This window comes from Leucopleurus acutus (assembly GCF_964270905.1).
Source record: "Leucopleurus acutus genome assembly, chromosome: 14".
NCBI lineage: Eukaryota > Metazoa > Chordata > Mammalia > Artiodactyla > Delphinidae > Leucopleurus > Leucopleurus acutus.
In genome coordinates this window covers 31385542-31404872 of record NC_139156.1, presented here as the reverse complement: position 1 = coordinate 31404872, position 19331 = coordinate 31385542, and the positions used below count along the sequence as shown (strand labels likewise).

General features: G+C 41.5%; 1 protein-coding gene across 1 annotated transcript in view; it reads right to left on the bottom strand.

Moving 5' to 3' along the window:
• BLNK (B cell linker) overlaps positions 1-19331 on the bottom strand; it is a 75399-nt gene that overhangs the window by 1945 nt on the left and 54123 nt on the right. The window contains exons 9-16 of the mRNA XM_082854138.1: positions 14232-14304; positions 12474-12501; positions 11631-11673; positions 9322-9409; positions 8727-8758; positions 5246-5322; positions 4336-4419; positions 2724-2879 (exon numbers count right to left, since the gene is read on the bottom strand). Coding sequence (XP_082710264.1) covers positions 2724-2879; positions 4336-4419; positions 5246-5322; positions 8727-8758; positions 9322-9409; positions 11631-11673; positions 12474-12501; positions 14232-14304 — 581 coding nt within the window. The remainder of the gene's footprint in view (positions 1-2723; positions 2880-4335; positions 4420-5245; positions 5323-8726; positions 8759-9321; positions 9410-11630; positions 11674-12473; positions 12502-14231; positions 14305-19331) is intronic.

Genomic DNA, 19331 nt, shown 5'->3' with positions numbered 1-19331 from the left:
CAGAGTGATAAAATACTCAATATGTATCCACATAATGTCAAAACATTTGCAAAAAAAGTTAAACAGTTAATCAACTAGTTACTTTTTCTACCCATGAATACCCAAACACAAATACAGACAAACAGACTTTTCAAGATCTCCACATGGTTGACATCATGTAACCAAAGTTTTCATTTTTCAATTCAGATGTTCAGTATATGGGAGAAATTATCTTTTTATTATAGATAATTTAAGTAAGTGTTTTAAAGGACTCTCTCAGTACTTCCAGATGCTATTATAATAATATGTATTTATTTTGGTATCCATAGGCTGGATAATTGGGGAATGGGGTGAAGCTCTGATCTATTCATTCTGAGGTAGGGATGAAGATTCTTTAAGCCAAGAAGAATCACTGTTTATCAGAGTTTCCTAGCAGGACAAGGAAGTCCAGAGCCCCTCTGAGAGCTCAAACTTTATCTGAGTGAATTTCAGTACCACTAAAAAGGACAGTGCCCTCACCTACCCTTAAGCCTCTTATAGAAGTACCGGACCCCTGGGGAGGCTTTTTTTTAAAAAAAATTTTTATTATTTATTTATTTATTTGGCTGCATTGGGTCTTTCGTTGCTGCGCGTGGGCTTTCTCTAGTTGCAGCGAGCGGGAGCTACTCTTCATTGTGGTGCACTGGCTTCTCATTGCAGTGGCTTCTCTTGTTGTGGAGCACGGGCTCTAGGTGCACGGGCTTCATTAGTTGTGCTCGTGGGCTCTAGAGCACAGGCTCAGTAGTTGTGCACAGGCTTAGCTGCTCCGCGGCATGTGGGATCTTCCCAGACCAGGGCTCAAACCCATGTCCCCTGCATTGGCAGGCAGATTCTTAACCACTGCGCCACCAGGGAAGTCCCTGGGGAGGCTTTAGAATGTAACCATCCATCCAAAGTCACTCTGTCCTACTAGGATCACCACCATATCCTACTACTGATTACTGTTGAGGAGCATATAGTTTAAAATTTTTGTCATATCAAGGTTTCAGTGAGAATGAATGTTTTTGTGAGTAGGGAGAAGCAGACAGTTCTGTTAAAGTTTAACTGGTGTGAAATGATAATGCAATCTATATTTTAAAACCCATTTGGTCTTGATCGGTGTTTTGTGTTTTCAGAGTTTTGCATTTTCTAACTATCTGAGACTTTATTAAAAGCAAAATAAAACTCCAAACTATAAAACTCCTCGAAGAAAACATAGGGAGAAAGCTTCACGAGACTGCATTTGGCAATGATTTCTTGGATGTTACACCAAAAGCACAGGCAACAAAACAAAACATAGACAAATAGGACTACATTAAACTATACTACAAAGTTATAAGAGTTCTTTACATATTCTGGATATTAACCTCTTATCAGACACATAATTTGCAAATATTTTCTCCCATTTCATAGGTTGCCTTTTTACTCTGTTGATTGTGACCTTTGATGAACAGAAAATTTTAGACCATTTTATTATACCATATGCAAAAAAAAAATAGACTCAAAATGAATTAAAGATTTAAATGTAAGACCTGAAACCATAGAAATCCCAGAAGAAAACATAAGCAGTATGCTCTTTGACATTGGTCTTAGCAATATTTTTTGGACATGTCTCCTCAAGCAAGGGTGACAAAAGCACAAATAAACAAATGGGACTACACCAAACTAAAAAGATTTTGCATAACAAAGGAAACCATCAACAAAAGAAAAAGGCAACCTACTGAATGAGAGAAGATATTTGCAAATAATATGTCTGATAAGGGGATAATATCCAAAATATATAAAGAACTCTTGTAACTCAGTATCAAACAAACAAATAAGCAATCTAATTAAAAAATGTGCAGAGGACCTGAGTAGACATTTTTCTGAAGAAGACACGCAGATGGCCAACAGGCACATGAAATGATGCTCAACATCACTAATCATCAGGAAAATGAAAATCAGAACCACAATGAGATATCACATCACACCTGTGAGAATGGCTATTATCAAAAAGACAAGAGACAATATGCTTGTGAGGATGTGAAGAAAAGGGAACCCGTGTGCACTGTTGGTGGGAATGTACATTGGTACAACAACTATGGAAAACAGCATGGAGATTACTCAAAAAATTAAAAATAGAACTGCCACATGATCCACCAATTCCTATCCTGGGTATATAGCCAAAGAAAATGAAAACACTAATTCAAAAGGTTACGTACACTCTGATGTTCATACAAGCATTATTTACAGTAGCCAAGATATGGAAGCAAACTAAGTGTCCATCAAAAGATGAATAGGTAAAGATGATGTGATATATATATATACAATGGAATATTACTCAGCCATGAAAAGAGTGAAATTGTGCCATTTGTGACAACATGGGTGGACCAAGAGGGTATTACACTAAGTGAAGTAAGTCAGACAGAGAAAGACAAATACCATATGATTTCACTTATATGTGGCATCTAAAAAACAAAGCAAACAAAATGCCGAGTCAGACTGACCTCATTAAGCAACAGGATTAAAGATATAGCTTTTACATCATACCAGTCGTTCCTCCTCTCTGTTCTCTCATAGGATATACTGCCCAAACATAGTATTTTATCTCGTACTCTATGACAACGTGCAAGCCTTAGGCCAGGTACTCTTGTATCCTTTCTCCACATCTCTGGCACCTAATACAGTATGATGGCATTGTGCTCAAAACATAGTTATAGAGTTGGATTAGAAGAGAAATTACTGACCTCTTCACCAGTTTTCTTTCTGCCCAAAGCATACTGTTTTGTTGCTTCAATAAATCGCACAGGGATATTATATACTCGCTTATTAAAAAATACAACTAGTGTATATGGCTGTTTGGAATCATGGCCAGAGCTTTTCCGAATAAGAAATGATCCATCCTGTTTATTAAAAGAAAGAATAATTATGATTAGTGTTACTTGTATTTCCATAGGTTAAAATCAGTTTATGAAAAATACCTATATTCAAAAGGTAATTATTTAGGTATATGATTTTTATTACCAATTAGAGCTTGTTTTATTATTTTGCAAGAAAATACTTCAGTAAAATATATACTTACAGAAAATTCTGAAAGAAGTAAATGCTGGCATTTTGAGGCACTAAATAAGATCTTATGTTTATAGGCTTTGGAAATGTGTGAAGGGACACATTAAGATCAAACCTAAAGGGAACTCTTGAACTAGGAACCATGTTCACAAGTTGCCTATGAATAAAAAAATATATCAAACAAATTCCATTCAAAAGTGCTATAAGAAGAAAGCAGATATTGGGAATCAAAACATTTCAGCTGATAAAAATTCTCTCCAAAAATTTATGTTGAAGCAGAAAAAATATTGTAACACAACATTCCAAATTTAATTAAATATCTTGTAAAATATTCTACAATCATAAATTCAAAAATTATGAACAAAAAATAGACAAAAACAGGAAGAAGGAATGCAATAAAAGTTGATCAAACCTGGGAAAAAGCACTTACCTGGTGGCACGGTGGTTAAGAATCTGCCTGCCAATGCAGGGGACATGGGTTCGAGCCCTGGTCCAGGAAGATCCCACATGCCACGGAGCAACTAAGCCCATGTGCCACAACTACTGAACCTGTGCTCTAGAGCCCATGAGCCACAACTACTGAACCCACGTGCCACAATTACGGAAGCCCTTGCACTCTAGGGCCCGTGCTCTGCAACAAGAGAAGCCACTGCAATGAGAAGCCCGTGCACCACAACGAAGAGTAGCCCCTGCTAGCCACAACTAGAGAAAGCCCACACACAGCAAACGAAGACCCAGTGCAGCCAAAAAAACCCACAAAAAACCAGTATATTCTGACAAGGCAAGGTGCAAGTGGGCGGAGAAAAGAGAAAGAAAAAGAAAAGTGGCACTTTAATCTTGGATTGTCCAGACTGTTCTAGTGTTCCTATATGACTGGGCTTCGACTCTCCAAAAATTTACTTCCCAGTACTTTTTGCCACCTTGATCCCAATCTTTTATCCCAAGCATTGATCCAAAATAGTCTGTTACATTTCACTCCTGGATGGATCTCATGTAGCACCAAGGCTTACAGAGATCCCCTCCAGAGCTTTCTTCTCTTCCACTATTTGGAGAGCAGTGAAGCCTATGGATCCATGTATAGATGAAAGGATAAGCAGCAATAAGATAGAGGAACAAAGGAAGAGGGAGGTACTTCAAAGAGAGGAGGGGACGGCAGTTCCTCTTGAGTAAGTAAAGAGAAAAGATCCCTGCATCCATAATTGTTGCAATTACTTAATTAGCATATTATCGGTATGACAACTGTGCCGATATAGGCTGAGGGCACAACATGAGATTTTAAAATGGTCAGACCTTGTTTGATCTGTATAATGCCTCTTCGGCCGACTTTCGATCGCAGGCACCAGCGTACCATGGTTTACAGTGAACGTCAGCTTCCTGTGAGTGAGAGGGCATTATTAAGCATGAGATGGCCCTTCAATGACACTGAACCTTCTGTGCACTAGAAACAAAGTCCCATTTTGCATTACCAGAAAGGCCTAAGTACATTTGGGCCAGTAATCTGAAAATGAGTTTTATGCTTCTTTTGATCAACCACAAGGATTATAATTGACTTTTCCCCAATTTGGCTGTAGGGGGTAGACTTAGTATTTGAACTTGAGACCTAATCCTGCTAGATTCCTGAACCATTTATTCCTTTCTCCTAAATAAGTTATAATCTCCCTTTCTATTATGATCTTACTGTTGCTTTGTGGAGCGTTTTATAATTTCCGAAGTGTTTTTACAAATTTCTTATTTGATTCTTGTAACAACTTTGAAGGCAAGATGAATACATGCTATCATCCCTATTTTACATTTGAGAAAGCTTAGAGACTTGCCCAAGGGCACACCGAGTCCTTTCTCTGTCTTTTCTTAAACTATGCTATTTTATGTGTTTTAATATCATATGCCTCCACAGATCTATTCTGAAAAAATTACATAGTTTAAATAGAATCTATGTGAGAGGAAGAACAATAAAAACAACACACTTCTTTGCTAGTTTTGAAGAAACACCAATTGTTATTTATGGCATCCAGAATACAAATTAGTATAAATGGAGCAAAGTCTTAACAGTTGGGAAAAAAATGTATTCTGTACCCATCAGCAAATGACAACTCACAGGCTCACTTAAAATAGAATCTGTTTCCAAGCTTCACTCCAAAGTCTCTCTTATAAGAAGTCATGCCCTTTCCTGCAGTTTACTGATAACGAGTTCATTTCATACCTGTTCTGACAAATTGGAATTAGATGAAAAGCTGGGTAATGGGCCATCCACAGTTGGGCTTCCCCCTTCTGGAAATCCTGAAAGGGATTTGAAAAATCAGTGGATCCCATTATATCTTGAGCAGTTACTCTGCCTATACCTCAACACTGTGCTGGGAGCTACAAGGAACACACACACTGAAAAATCACACACATAAAAAAAATCACACACACCAAAAAATCCTTAAGAGTTGTGCTTCTCGAAGTGAGGTCTGAGGACCCTGGGAATCCCCAAGATTCTTTCAGGGCGTTTGCGAGGTTTTTTCCAAATACATATCTCTGTGAAGCCCAATTTTCCTCATATACTTCGACCAGTAAAACATATTGTAACAGATTGAATGTAGACACAGATATGAGAATTCAGCTGCCTCTGTTATTCCAGGCATTAAAGAGATTTTAAAAATGTAAAACAATGCCACTCTTTCCCCTAAATTTCTTTTGTTTGGAAAATATATTTTTTTCATAAAAATATGTTGTTAACATGTAATGAGTTTAATATTTTAAAAATGGATTCATAAATGTTTTAAATGTCTTCTAACTAATACATTAAATATCGTTAGAAAGAAACACATAAACCATAGTTCTTTGGGTCTGCAATGATCTTAACAGTGTTAGAATGGTCCTGAGGTCAAAATGATTGAGAATTTCTGCCCTAAGGCATAAACTCCCTCAGGGAGTTTACCATCTAAATGTGGAGACATGGAGACACATGAAATGGAGAAAATACTTAGCTGTATTCATTCATTCATTCATCCACTCACTCATTCATTCTTTATTGTGTACCTGCCATGGATCAAGGTTTTGGGAGTATACAGCAGTCAACAAAACAGCAAAATGCCCCTCCCTCTTGGAGCTTAAATTTTAAGGGCGTGAGATAGGCAATAAAGACATAAGTAAATATATATACAATATTACAAAGTCGTAAGTGCTATGAAGAAAAGTAGGCAGGGAAGTGGGTGGGGGATATCTTCGGATAAGTAGTATGTTTAAATAGGCTGGTCAGGGAGAGCCTCACTGAGGTGACACTTGGGTAAGATCTGTAGGTGGAGAGGGAGGAGGCCTGTGGATATCTGAGGAAACAATGTTGCAGGTGTAGGAAACAGTGAATGCAAGGGCCTGGCATATTTGAGGAATAGAGGGGCACCACTGTGCCTGGACTGCAGTGAGAAAAGGGGTGAAGAATAAGGGATGAAGTCATACAGAAGGTGGTGAAGGGACCAGGTTTGTGGGACCCAGTGGACACTTAGCATGACTTGGGCTTTAACAGGCATGGTATGGGAAGCCTTTGGGGGGTTTTGAACAGAATAGTGTGATTTGCCTGTCTTTTAACAAGGTCACTCTGACTCCAGGGCTGGAAATAGATAGAAGGGGGCAAGAGCAGAGAGAGGAGGTCAGTTGAGTCTTGCAAGCCCAGGCAGGAGGTGATGGTGGCTTGGAACAGATGGCATCAGCAGAATTAGCGAGAGTGACTGGATTCCGAATGTATTTTGAAGGAATGGCTGGAAGGTGTGAAGAAAGCAAGTGAAGGGACTTCCCCGGTGGCGCAGTGGTTAAGAATCTGCCTGCCGATGCAGGGGACACGGGTTCAAGCCCTGGTCCGGGAAGATTCCACATGCCGCAGAGCAAATAAGCCCGTGAGCCACAACTACTGAGCCCGCGTGCCACTATTGAAGCCTGCGCTCCTAGAGCCCGTGCTCCGCAACCAAAGAAGCCACCACAATGAGAAGCCCGCGCACCGCAACGAAGAGTAGCCCCCGCTCGCCGCAACTAGAGAAAGCCCACACGCAGCAACGAAGACCCAATGCAGCCAAAAATAAATAAATACATTTATTAAAAAAAAAAAAAAGGAAAGCAAGTGAGGAGTCATGGGTGACCCTAAGGTTTTTGACCAGAGCAACTAGAGTTGTCCTTTCTTAGGAGGGGAAGTCTACAAGAGAAACAGGCTTAGATGAACCAACTGCTTCAGATAAAAGTGCCCTGGACGTTCAAAGGTGACAGCCACCATTGTTAACAGGAGGGAGCAATGAGGGCTTGGCAGGCCCAGGAGGGCTGAGTATGAAGGAAGGCTGTGTTCTGACAGGTGGGGACAGTATTCCTGGGTGGGAGCAGCAAAAATAGGGTGGGAGGTCACGCTCTTCTAAAGTACATAGTACAAGGAGGTTGGTGGTTTCCACAGTTTGGGCAGTTGGGGGGGTTCAAGGCTGACATTTTCTGATCCCTGAATATGTGCCAGCCCTGTCCTGTTTCTCACATCTTAGCTCACTTTGCCTTCACTTCCGCCCTTTATGGGAGGAGCTATCAGACCCCATTTTACAGGTGACGTCTTCCCTGACCACAGCAGCCCTCACTGTCTCCATTCCTCTCTGTGCCCACCCACTGCCACCTTGCTTTATTTTTCTTTATATCACTTTAACATTTGCCTGATATTGTATGGCTTATCTAGTTGTTTATTTCTCCTCTAGTAGAAAAGAAGCTCCATAAAGGAAGGGACTCTGTTTTATTCACTGCTGTATCCTCTGGGTCTAAAATATTGCCTGGCACATGGCAGACAGTCAATAACTATTTGTCAGTTAAAAGAATGACTTGGGTTGAAAAACAATAAAGGGTATAATAAAGCTGTACGTAGTAAAAATACAATAAAATTTCTATAGCTATACCATTTCACTTTGTGTTCAGAATTTTAGAAAAGTTTCTTTTATTTAAGATGAATCAAAAATCCAATTAAAGCCTAAGAAACAGATTTATGTTTATATAAACACACATACTTTTTGTATATAATAATTATTCTCTTTATTTAAATTTATTGAATCTTGATTACTTTGGAGTATTTTCCAACTTATCCATGTACAGGAGGGTTTTATTTTGTGTTTTCATTTTCTTCCTACATTGAGTAGAAAGTAAATCAAGGTTTGGGCAGCTCTGTTCTGTGAGTCTGACTTCATATATTTTTAGGGTATTGTATTATTAGCCTAGGGAAAATTATCCAGATATCTGCCAGATCTTCTTTTCAGGGTGCCTTCTGTAGATACATTTTACGATCATTAAAATGTATTGTAGATTCAATTTAAATAGCTATCATTTACTGAGGACCTTCTATGTACCAAGCACAATATGTTGTTTTACTTAATCATCTTATTTTGAAAATAGTTGTATTGTTGTTGTGAAAAAAATTAAATAAATAAAAGATGACCAGTATGACCAGTAAAATATTCAATCAAAACTAAAAAAGTAAAAATGATCTCAAATCTATTTACTTTTCAGAACAGCTCCATGAAATAAATATTCTTGGCCCCGTTTTACGGATGAGGAAACAAGCTAGAGAGGATACTAAGATACTCCAGCTGGAAGAGGCAGTGTTGCCCTGGACCCCCACGTGGCTCAGACGTGAAGAGCCAGCCCTAGCCGATACCTGATATTGCTCTCCGTGCCTTCATTGTACTTACTTGGCAGAGGTATGGGTTTTTGATGAATTGGTCTGAAAGGAAGAATTTCAGATTAATTAAAGGGCAAAGCACAAGATGAATAAGTTTGACTTTTTGCTTGCACTGAAGATACTCAGAACAGGTGCATCACAAAGGATCAACAGGAATGGCCAATAAAACATATCTAAAGATAGGAGAGGCACCAAAACCTTCAGGATAAGTAAAATTGTTCCCTTTAATTTTATAAAAAGAGGAGACTTGACTAGTGTTATTTTTTAGTGAAGTCCAATAATTAACCCAAATATTAGTTCAGTCTCTGTAATTCTAAGCAGTTTTTTTAAAGTTGTTACCTACTTAACACCTTTTTAAATTTAATTGCGAAGCAATGAAATATTAAATCTTTACCAATCACAACAAGCCAGTGTTTCTGTGCAGTATAACAATGCAGGTGTTAAGGAAACTTTAACTTTTTTGGCCACACCGCGCGGCATGTGGGATCTTAGTTCCCCGACCAGGGATTGAACCCGTGGTCCCTGTAATGGAAACGTGGAGTCCTAACCACTGGACTGCCAGGGAAGCCCCAAGGAAACTTAGTTTTAAAGGAAAGAATTCTTACTTCTGGGGAGGAGGAGGAAAAACTTGTGACTGCATATTTTCTTGTCTGTGACTAGACCCTCGGTGGCGTTCAGCAGGTATAGGTTTTTCTGCATTAAGAAAATTATCATAGTAGGATTAGGGTGAAATGTCTGTCCCCATGCCCAAACTCAGAAACATCAACCAAGAGGAACCAGATTTGGTCACATGTCTTCCCATGAGCATGTCTTTCACCAGGATGTCATCCCTTTGTCCTGTCAGTGTGGTGGTGTGTCTGAGCTATTAAGACCAGGACTCCTACTCAGCGGTGTTACAAGCACACCCTACCACCTCTGCATTCACCTCTTGGCAATGTACAAACACATGGGGACTGAACCTGTGGAATCTGGACCTTTAGGTGTGTGATTACAAGTAAAAGCCAGAAGATGGGCAAGCTTTAGCCACCCCTGATTCCTATGTGGCCTCCACATAGGTGTTACAACACCCTGCTGTGTCTTCATTAGTCACAAGGCATGGTATAAGTAATTGCTTACTGATAAGAGGCAAAATATCAGCATTTGCGAATGATCTACCTTTTTGAAAATTGAATTGAGCAAATTCAAGGTTATCCCTATAATAACGTTAAATCTCACTTGCATTTCACTCTTTTCCTGAGTGAGAGAGGAAGGGGTGGAGTTATAATTAGTTCACAGGGAAATGTGCGTAACCTGAAATCTAAGAAGTTTATGGTGAAGAACATTTATTGCTGAACCACTAATAAAAGTGATTATAAATTATTGTAATGCTTTATTCTCCCTCGAATTTCGTCTAGGGTGTGTTAAAGTCTGGGTATGTCCAAAGGTCTGTCTCCTGCATGGAAGAAAGTTTGAGAACTACTGATCTCCCACTAGAGGATCCCCGAATAAATAAAAGCAGTAAGAACTCAAAGACTCAAATAAATGATGATAGACTTCAGGGTTTCTTGAGGTGCAGAGAAATTCAGAAGCTTTGAATCTCTGAAGATTGTTTCAAGTTTGTGGCAAGTTACTTCGAGCTGCCACATGAGATGTTTTGTTCATGACTTTACAACATGGTAATTTGAGGAGAAACAGTGAACCCTTTGGTTCCCCACGGCCTGATGAGCTTTGACCATCCCTGCTTTTGCGCCCGTCCTCCAGGAGGCTTCCTTCCTAGGTCAGAAGAGGCCGCTCACCCGCTTTGGGTTTGGATGGCCATTGCCTCTACTCTTGAAATGAGAGACCACGCTCCTGCACTGGGAGCCCTTTGGGAATGAGGACACCCGAGCCGCATGGGACATGCCAAGAGCCTGTTCTCTGATGGTTTTCAGAAGCTTCTGAAGCCATGAAATTTGCACAGGGTTGTACTTACTTCCTACAGAGGCTCACCCTAATGCTCCATTATCACTCCAAGCTCCCTGCTCAGCAGGCATGGAAGACTGTAAGGAATGGAAGGACAGCAAGGCAAAAGCATCAGGAAAGGCAGAAGAAAGCAAGACACAGGAAGGGAGCAGTACCTCAGGAACAGCCTGGGAGAAAGATGTGGGAAATGATGTAAAAAACTCCACAGAGCAGTCAAAGCAGACAGGTGAGTTGTAATGCACATTCAGAAAATGTCTACCGTCCATTGTGAGACCAGGTGTGCCCACATTAACTCAGGAAATGGTGAGCTTTTAACATTGGGTACCTTCAAGATTGGAATTAGACGGGTGCAGGATTTTAATTTCTATATAGTGTTTTAAGTGTTGAGATTATGGATGATTCTTCTTCTTTCTGTTTTTTTTCCCCCAGTATTTTCAAATACAAATATTTTTTTAATGGGAAAGTTCTAATAAAAAGTATACATAAGGGTTTTAGGTTATGATAAAACAAAGGAAGGGAAGCATTGAAGATGTACTAAGATAGATGTTTGAACTCAGGAAACATTATTTTGAAAACTTAGCACAAGAACTTGTTCGAACAAACAGGTTTTTAAAAATTCATTACCTTAGCCATTAATTCTAAGATACATGACTGGCTCTAAATAAGTCTTCACACCTATGTAACACTGTGGCACTGTTTCTGGCAAGTCATATCTGTCTCCAAACAGGCAGGTTTTGGGCATGTAGACTGTGGCCTGCCCCAAAGGTGCAGCCTGGCATGCGCAGGTCCTGATCAGCTTTGCTACTCACTACTCATGGCAAAGTAAAGACTGTTCTGTTTAGAAAATTGAGTTTTATGTTCACAGTTGCCTTATGAATAATTAAAGAAATTTAGAAATACATTTGTATACAAATCCTTAATCAAAATAACTTTCAGAGTTATTTGCTCATCTGTCAAGGTAACATAGGCTTACCTTCACAAACACTTGAGGCATTCTGTTGAGAGACAACTGGAGTCTATTTAAAAAAAAAAAGAAAGGCAAGGATCTTCAATACAGTGGTATGTGGAAATAAAAGTCAAAGCAATATTATTAAAATAAATACTGGGGGAGAACATTTCTTTGATGCATAGCTTTTCTTTCAGTCACAAGACCAACAATTAAAAACACACAGTCCCCCGGCCCACTTTTGCATTAAGTGACAATGGACTGGAAGTGTGTCAGGGAAGGAGCAGTGTCATCCTGGCCTCCTCACTCTGTCAACAGGGTTGGTGGATACCATGACCCCCAGCAGCTGCTGGGCAGTAGCGCTTATGCAGTGGAAATCTGGCATCCGGCTTTGGTCTCAGGGCCCCACCGTCTTGGTGTTTGTAAGGGACTGTAAATGTCAGGCTACAGTATAGATACCAGGTCAAGGTGGGCTTCCTCGAATAGTGGGCTGGCCCAGGTTCCCCACGTTCTGCCCAGAAGTTGAGTGTACTCAGGCCTTTGTGCCTGATATGCAGTTGTCAGTCATTAGTTCCCAGGCCTGCGGGTGGGAAGCAGACACAGGGGAAGACAAAGGTCTTGGGACGCAGGGAGCCTGACCGCTGATCGGCCGTTCATATTCAGTGAAGCCACCGGGTTCAGGGAGGATGTGACCCTCCCATGCAGCATCTTCCCTACCCAAGTGAGGATTCCAAGTTTCTCTTGGACTGTCTGGGCAGCAACATGATTGCTGTGTTCACCTTAGCGGGAAGCATCGTCAACTTTAAATAAGTGGACAAGAATAAACATTGCGGGAAACATGAAGCACATTTAAAAGCAGAATTAACTCACCGTCTTCAGTGGCGTAGCTGTTTTTTTCCTGGGGGATGAAAAGAGATTGGCTTTGTTAAAACACAACAAAGATAAAGAGGAGCTGATTTTACTCTCAAATTTAAACTAGAATAGTAAAAGTGATACAGGTGTGTAGGAAGACCATCCTTGAAGGGAAGAGAGGGATGAAAGCAGGATTTAGCCATGATCCTTCATAGCCTCAGATAGGGTCTGCTGACAGATGGCAAAGGGGTTAATGGGGATAAACAGGAGGACCAGTTGCCAGGGAATCAGGATAACTGAGCTCTTGTTCCAGTTCTGCTACTGATTACTCTGCAACCTCAGGCCAGTTTCTCTCAGCTGTGAGGGCCAGTCTGAACTTTAGTTTCTTCATCTGTAAAATGAGGACCAGAATCAGCGTTTGCAAAGTGTGTATGTAGAGCCGTCCCTTCCCCCAACAGCACCCCAGGGCTACTGTCTTGGGAAGGAGGGTGGAGACATGAGGGTGGCCAAGCAGGTACGTTTGTAGCCAGCACCTCCCCACGCCAATGTTCCCCCTGCTTCAGGTGACTCTTCTCTGCTAGACGTCTGCCTAGAATTTCATTCCAAACAGATAAACCCAAGACCAGCACAACACAAGTTTGAAACCCACTCTGATCTCTGGTCCTGAAGGTGCTTGCCTGACCTAACGTACTGGTTTGTCTTAGTTCAGTAGAGATTGGGCTCTAATATTTCTAAGGCTTTATAATTCTCTTCTGTGTTTATTTTGAATACTGGCTTTCTCTCTATCTCTCACTTTGTTTTGGCTGAGAGCTGGAAGATTGGGGGAAGAATACTAACAATTCCCAAGTGCCTCTAAGACGCCTGCACTGGGTTAGGCTCTTCACATATTTTTTAAATCTCACACTGTCCTTTTTAAATGGGTGTTTTTATTACATTTTAGAGATTAGGAGACTAAGTAACTTGCCTGAAGTGGTAAACCTAAGCCAAGAGAGAAGTGCGCAGAATTTTGTTTAATAAACCCCTGAAATGGAGAATTTCTTTGCTTTACTCAGAGGCAGAATTAAGGCTATAACCACGCAGGCTTGCTTTGGACAGATTTAAATGTGCTTTTAAAATAACCTATTGAGCCAATATGAAATTATGGGGTCACTGTTTGTAATATTAATACGTTACATTCACCCAATATCTTACAAAGCTCTTCTAAGTTCAATGAGAAAGAATGCCTCTCTCCTCTCCCTTTTGAAAGGAACCTTGGCAGTGTTGCTTTGATTGAACACCCAGTGCATGCGGCTCTGTGTACACATTTGTTTGCAGATCACTAACTACTTGGAAGAGAAACCGAGGAGTAGAAAGTAGGAATGAAACCTGCTAGTGGGTCTAAAAATTATTCAGGTGCTGGAGCTTGTGTCTTGTGGAACACAAGTCAATGAGCTCAAGATTTAGCTAGAAGTTTATGGGAGGAAAGACTACTAGTTTTTGATGTCAGCAGAGACACCCCTAGTCCAACTGGAAGCATGCATGGGTGTGGAGAACATCAGGGCGATAGGGTTTCATTTCCACACTCTTCAGGAACACACCTATTGTAATGTTAGGTGCACCTGCATATGAGCTTGGGCAGGTATGCTCTTCTGAATGGAAACAGCAGAAAAACACCCCCCTCTGGCCCCCAGATTCTCAAGCAGGACTCCTATGTGGATTCCAGGCAGCTCTGCTCACAGCAGTGATGGAGACCATACACTGAATTCACAGAGTTGCTTCTCTGCAACAGGAACTTACCCAGCCCTGGGCAGTGGGGATGGTGCAGCAGGTGAAGAGGTTGACTTAGAGTCCCAGGCCCCGCTCTTTCGACCTGCGCAGACATATACACAGGTCAGTCTCTAGCCCTGAACTGAGGGCTGATGGTCACAGTGAGCTGGCCTTGCTGGCAGGCTCAGAAATACATGCACATTTTTTCTTACTTTCAGCTAAGCATATATAAGTAGTTACATTGAAGTTTTGGGGGAAAACCTATAGGCAAAGGTGATGAAACATTTTATAAATGCCAATTTATAAGCTCAGAACTAGGATGTTAATTAGGAACTCCATCTAAACATTGCTAAATGACCTTCTCATTTCCCCCATGGGACAAGTGTAGAGCCCCTGATTCTGTGGGTTCAATAAGAGCTCACAAGGGTTCCTATGGAAGGGAGCTAAGAGCTCTCACACTTGTATCTATATGCACTGCACAAATGTGCACAACAGCAGTGCCTAGAGACAGAGGAGCACAGACCCACCACTCCTGATCACACCTATAGACACTGCTCATTCCTAACCACATTTACACAGTACACAAACCTAACCTCACATTTGGAGAACACTCATTCATTCATTCATCTCTGAGTTCTTAGGGCCTTTGCTCATTGCAGAAATAAACAAATGGAGAGAAGCAGCAAGCTATTACCCAAATCTCATCTTCTGAAGTCACAGAAGGGACCCAGAGGGCCTTGTCCCCTGCGCCCATTTCCCTTCCCTCTACCTGAAGATAGAAGCCAGAGCATCGTTATGAGGGAAGAAGGTGAGAGACAGGCAGAGATTCACTGCTGAGATAGGCAGCAGGCCTGGATGCGGAGAGGCCAGAGCTAAGCCAGCTCCCCTCAGCGTGTCCCAGCTGCCTCCTCCCAGGCTGATACCGCCTGCCTGGACATTACTGCTCAGTGAGATAAAGGCTCTCTACTGAATTAAATTGAACTGAATAAATGTTTTAATTAAGAACTTACTACATTTATAAGTCCACAATTCCTAATGGACTTAAAGGGGATACTCTGTACATATAGGTTGGACTTGCCCACAGTATGTATTTGAGTTTGCAAGATAAAGCACACATAAGTAAACACTGAGGTAATCATCTATTAGCAAGAGTTATTGAGAACCTGGTATGTGTAAAGCCCTTGGAGGCACCGTGTTAGGGGCTGTGGAGGAGCTGAAGAAGTAGACATAGGCTTCTGCCCTCTCAGAATTTATAACAAGAGAAGCACATGCACCCCCATGCCACCTCATCTGACAGGACCACCTATTCCAAACACACAAAAAGAGAAAAAGTCCTCGAAAAGTATTAAACACAGAGATCATAAAGTTCATTCTCATGTACTTGACTAGAGAGAGGCCTTCAGGCTCTCACTCAGAGCCCATTTACTCTTTCTACACATAGTCCTTACATAGGGCTAATTTCCATAAGCACTCACCAGTGGCATCTGGTGAAGGAACGGCCCCTCCCATGTAACCCTTACTTAGATGTAAGCTGACCCTGATGGGATTTTTAAAAACATTTTGAGAAAGAGACTACATATGGAATTATTTTTTTTTTTGCGGTACGCGGGCCTCTCACTGTTGTGGCCTCTCCCGTTGCGGAGCACAGGCTCCGGACGCGCAGGCTCAGCAGCCATGGCTCACGGGCCCAGCCACTCCGTGGCATGTGGGATCTTCCCGGACCGGGGCACGAACCCGTGTCTCCTGCATCGGCAGGCGGACTCTCAACCACTGCGCCACCAGGGAAGCCCCATATGGAATTTTTAACATTTCCTCCGACAATAAACTGAAATGTCATCTGAATGTGTAGTAGTATGAGTCTAACTGTGTTTTATTAGCAAGGGTATCAAGTTGATATTGTTCTTCACATTCTCAATACTTAAGATTCACATTGTGAAAATACACTTTGCTACTCATAGATGTTGATAGAAAGTTTTGGGGAAGAGAAAAAAAATCCCTCGTCTGAAAAATAAGGAAGCAGAAAGAAGGTCTAAGTCAGAATTTCCTCCCAGGGGTCCCCTCTCTTTTCACCAAGGGCTCGCTTGGCCTGAGCATGTTATTGTTGTCATATCTACTGCCTGGCTTCTTTACTAAGCTTCCCTTTCCTTCATATCTGCAAACAGTTGGCCAACGTCTTCCTTTCCCCTTCCCTCCTCGTAAATAACTTCTGCAGTCAGAGGAGAAGGAGGGGCATGCTGGCTGTCCTCTGTGGTGGTGGAGTCCAGTACAAGCTCTGGTTCTGCATCAGGAAGACAGGGTTCCAGTTATTTCTCTGCCACCAAACTGGCTGTGTGACCTCTTACGAGCCACTGTGTCTCAGTTTCCCCCTCTGTGAGATGGGGATGCCACTAGCTACTTTATCTAACACAGAGTTACTGTGGTTAGGTAATAAGGTAACTTTGAACATGTAAAGAATTAGCCAAATATAAAGTAATATTGCTGGAAAGGGACTGAAAGTTTTGAGGGTCAAAAATGTTATGCTAAGTGAAAGGAGTGAGATGGAAAAGACTGTATATTATATGACTCCATCTATATGAATGTTTGGAAAAGGCAACTCTATAGCAACAGAAAGCAGATCAGGGTTACCCAGGGCTGAGGATGGGAACAGCATTGACCACAAATGAGCATAATGGCTCTTTTGGAGTTGGGGTAGGCACAGAAAGTTTCTAAAACTGGATTGTAGTGCTGGTTACAAAACTCTATAAATGTAATGATTTACAAAAAACATTGAATTATACATGTAAAATGAGTGAGTTTTATGATACATAAGTTATAGCTCATAAAGGATCTCAGTAAATATGATTATTGCTATTTTCATTTTCTCATCTTGTTATCTACCACGGCAGTATCTCTAGGTGCCGGGCACTGTGCCAGGTACTTCACATGTGCCACTTCTAAGCCTCACATAACATCAAGGGAAGCAAACAGAGGCTCAGAGGGGTTAACGGGCAAGGCCAGGGTTGGAAACCAAGGCCATTCAAGTTGAAAGCCTAGGCAGGCAGTGTCCTCTCTAGCCAATATCTCATAATGTTACTCTGGGGCATGATTTGGCATGTCAGAGTCACTTGCTGCTTCTCCTTTATGTGGGGAAAGATTAGTGAAACAGAGGGCTGCTTTTGTGAATGCCCACGGGAGGATGGAGAGTTACTCCTCGTAGGCCAGTGACCCTCTCTGCCGCCCCGGCTGAAGTCAGACCCCGGGGCATGGCTGGGGTAGGACAACACTGTACCCTTCTCATTGCCAGGATCCCTGCTTCCTGGCCAAGCCGAATTCTTGGTTGGAACGCTCCAAGGGAGAAACTGGGGATGCAATGGAGGGAGATGTGTCCAAAAGCTTACTAATAAAAGAGAAAAATCATCTTTGTTTAAATCATAGGGAGCAAAAAGTTATGTTAAGGTTTGATTTAACAGCACAGGCCTTGCACAAGCTGGTGCTTACCGAAGTTTCTTAACTTGGAAAACAATTTACTCTTAGTTTTTCCTTCTACCATGTATATTTTGTACATCATCCTCTTTTCAGTTTTGCATACAGTGTGGTAGGTTTCCTTATTCTTAATGATCTCAGTGTTGGCATTGTAAGCCCTTGGGATTTAACTCTCTTTTAGCTGTTAGAGACACCCTATTATCATTAGTGGGGCTTGCATACTAGCCGAAGCATCCCTTACTCTCAGGTACTATATGAACTCTTACAAAATACATAAAAGAGATTTAATTTAACAACTTAAGAATAATTTGGGCTATGGGTAAAATTCTGCTTGCATATCAGCAGGGCATTGTAAATTCCTAAACTCCTCCCCTATTTTAAGAAATAAAGAGATAGAATACTTTAAAAATGCTGTTTACTTAGAGCAAGCTCAGAAATACATGCTCTGTCTACCCTTTTCTGACAAAGGCTACAAATTAGCCAGAGGTTGCGCTACCTTCTTCTAAATGTTCATTTAGAGATAAATCACAATGGACTTCAGTCTTTCAGTTTGTTTAGACCAGTGCTTCTTAACTGGGAGTGATTTTGTCCCCCTCCCCCAGGGACTTTCTGCAATGACTGGAGAAATCTTTGCCTATCACTACTGGGGAAGGGGGTGCTAGTGGCATCTAGTGGACAGAGGTCAGGGATGCCGCTAAACAGCCTGCGATGCCCAGGACAGCTCCAACAAAAATCACCTAGCCCCAAACACCAGCTGTATTGAGGTTGAAACACCCCCGAAATTTAGAGTAAAACTTTATATGGAAAGGAAGAAACACTTCTCTGAGGTGTGTACCGGGTGATGTGCCAGGCTGGTCATGAATCAAGGCAGGTTAAACAAGGGATTCTGAACAATAACAATAATCACAAAGCTATCATTTTATGAGTGTGATTCGTATCTTTTTACTCATGTAATTCTCACAATACCGCTAGGTATAGGTGCCATTTTCCCCTTCATTTTTTTCAGGAGAGGAAACTAAGAAACAGAGGGATTACTTAGCTTGCTCAAAGTCTGGCACCTAGTGAGTGAAGACTTGGACCCTCTGGCTTTGGAGTCTGTGCTAACTCCTGCTACTGTACTTCCCAGTATGGAACACGAAGGAGAGGGAGAGCCGACCTCTGCACCTAATTCGCTGTGTAATCTGCGGCCAGCAGCTTATTAGCCATCAAAGAGCCAAAAGCAGCATTAACCAGAGGCAAGTGTCGTGGAGCGGGACTTTAACAGAGACCCTGAAACCTTAGCACTTTCATGATGCCTATCAGGGAACTTTCTGAAGCCTTTAAAGACAATGATCTGTTATTTAAAGACACAGGCAAGTAGTCTGATTATTCCTTTTATAAAAATCATCTCTGAAAACTGTACTGTTTGCACACTCAGAAACTCGCTCTAGCTGTGCAGGTTTGTTCCCTACCCGCGCCCCCCACGGCCCCCCCGCTCAAGTTATCTCACTTCCTTCCTCCTCCTGAACTTCCTCCTGTCTATATCCAATAATCATTTAACCAGGAAATTATTTTCTTGTTCAGGTTTGGTTTCTTCATCTGATGCCTCTAGTGATAAAATATAGCTATACTAGGTTAATATAAAAACTAATGAATAAAAAAATCCAGTGGGCTAATGCCTTCATGATG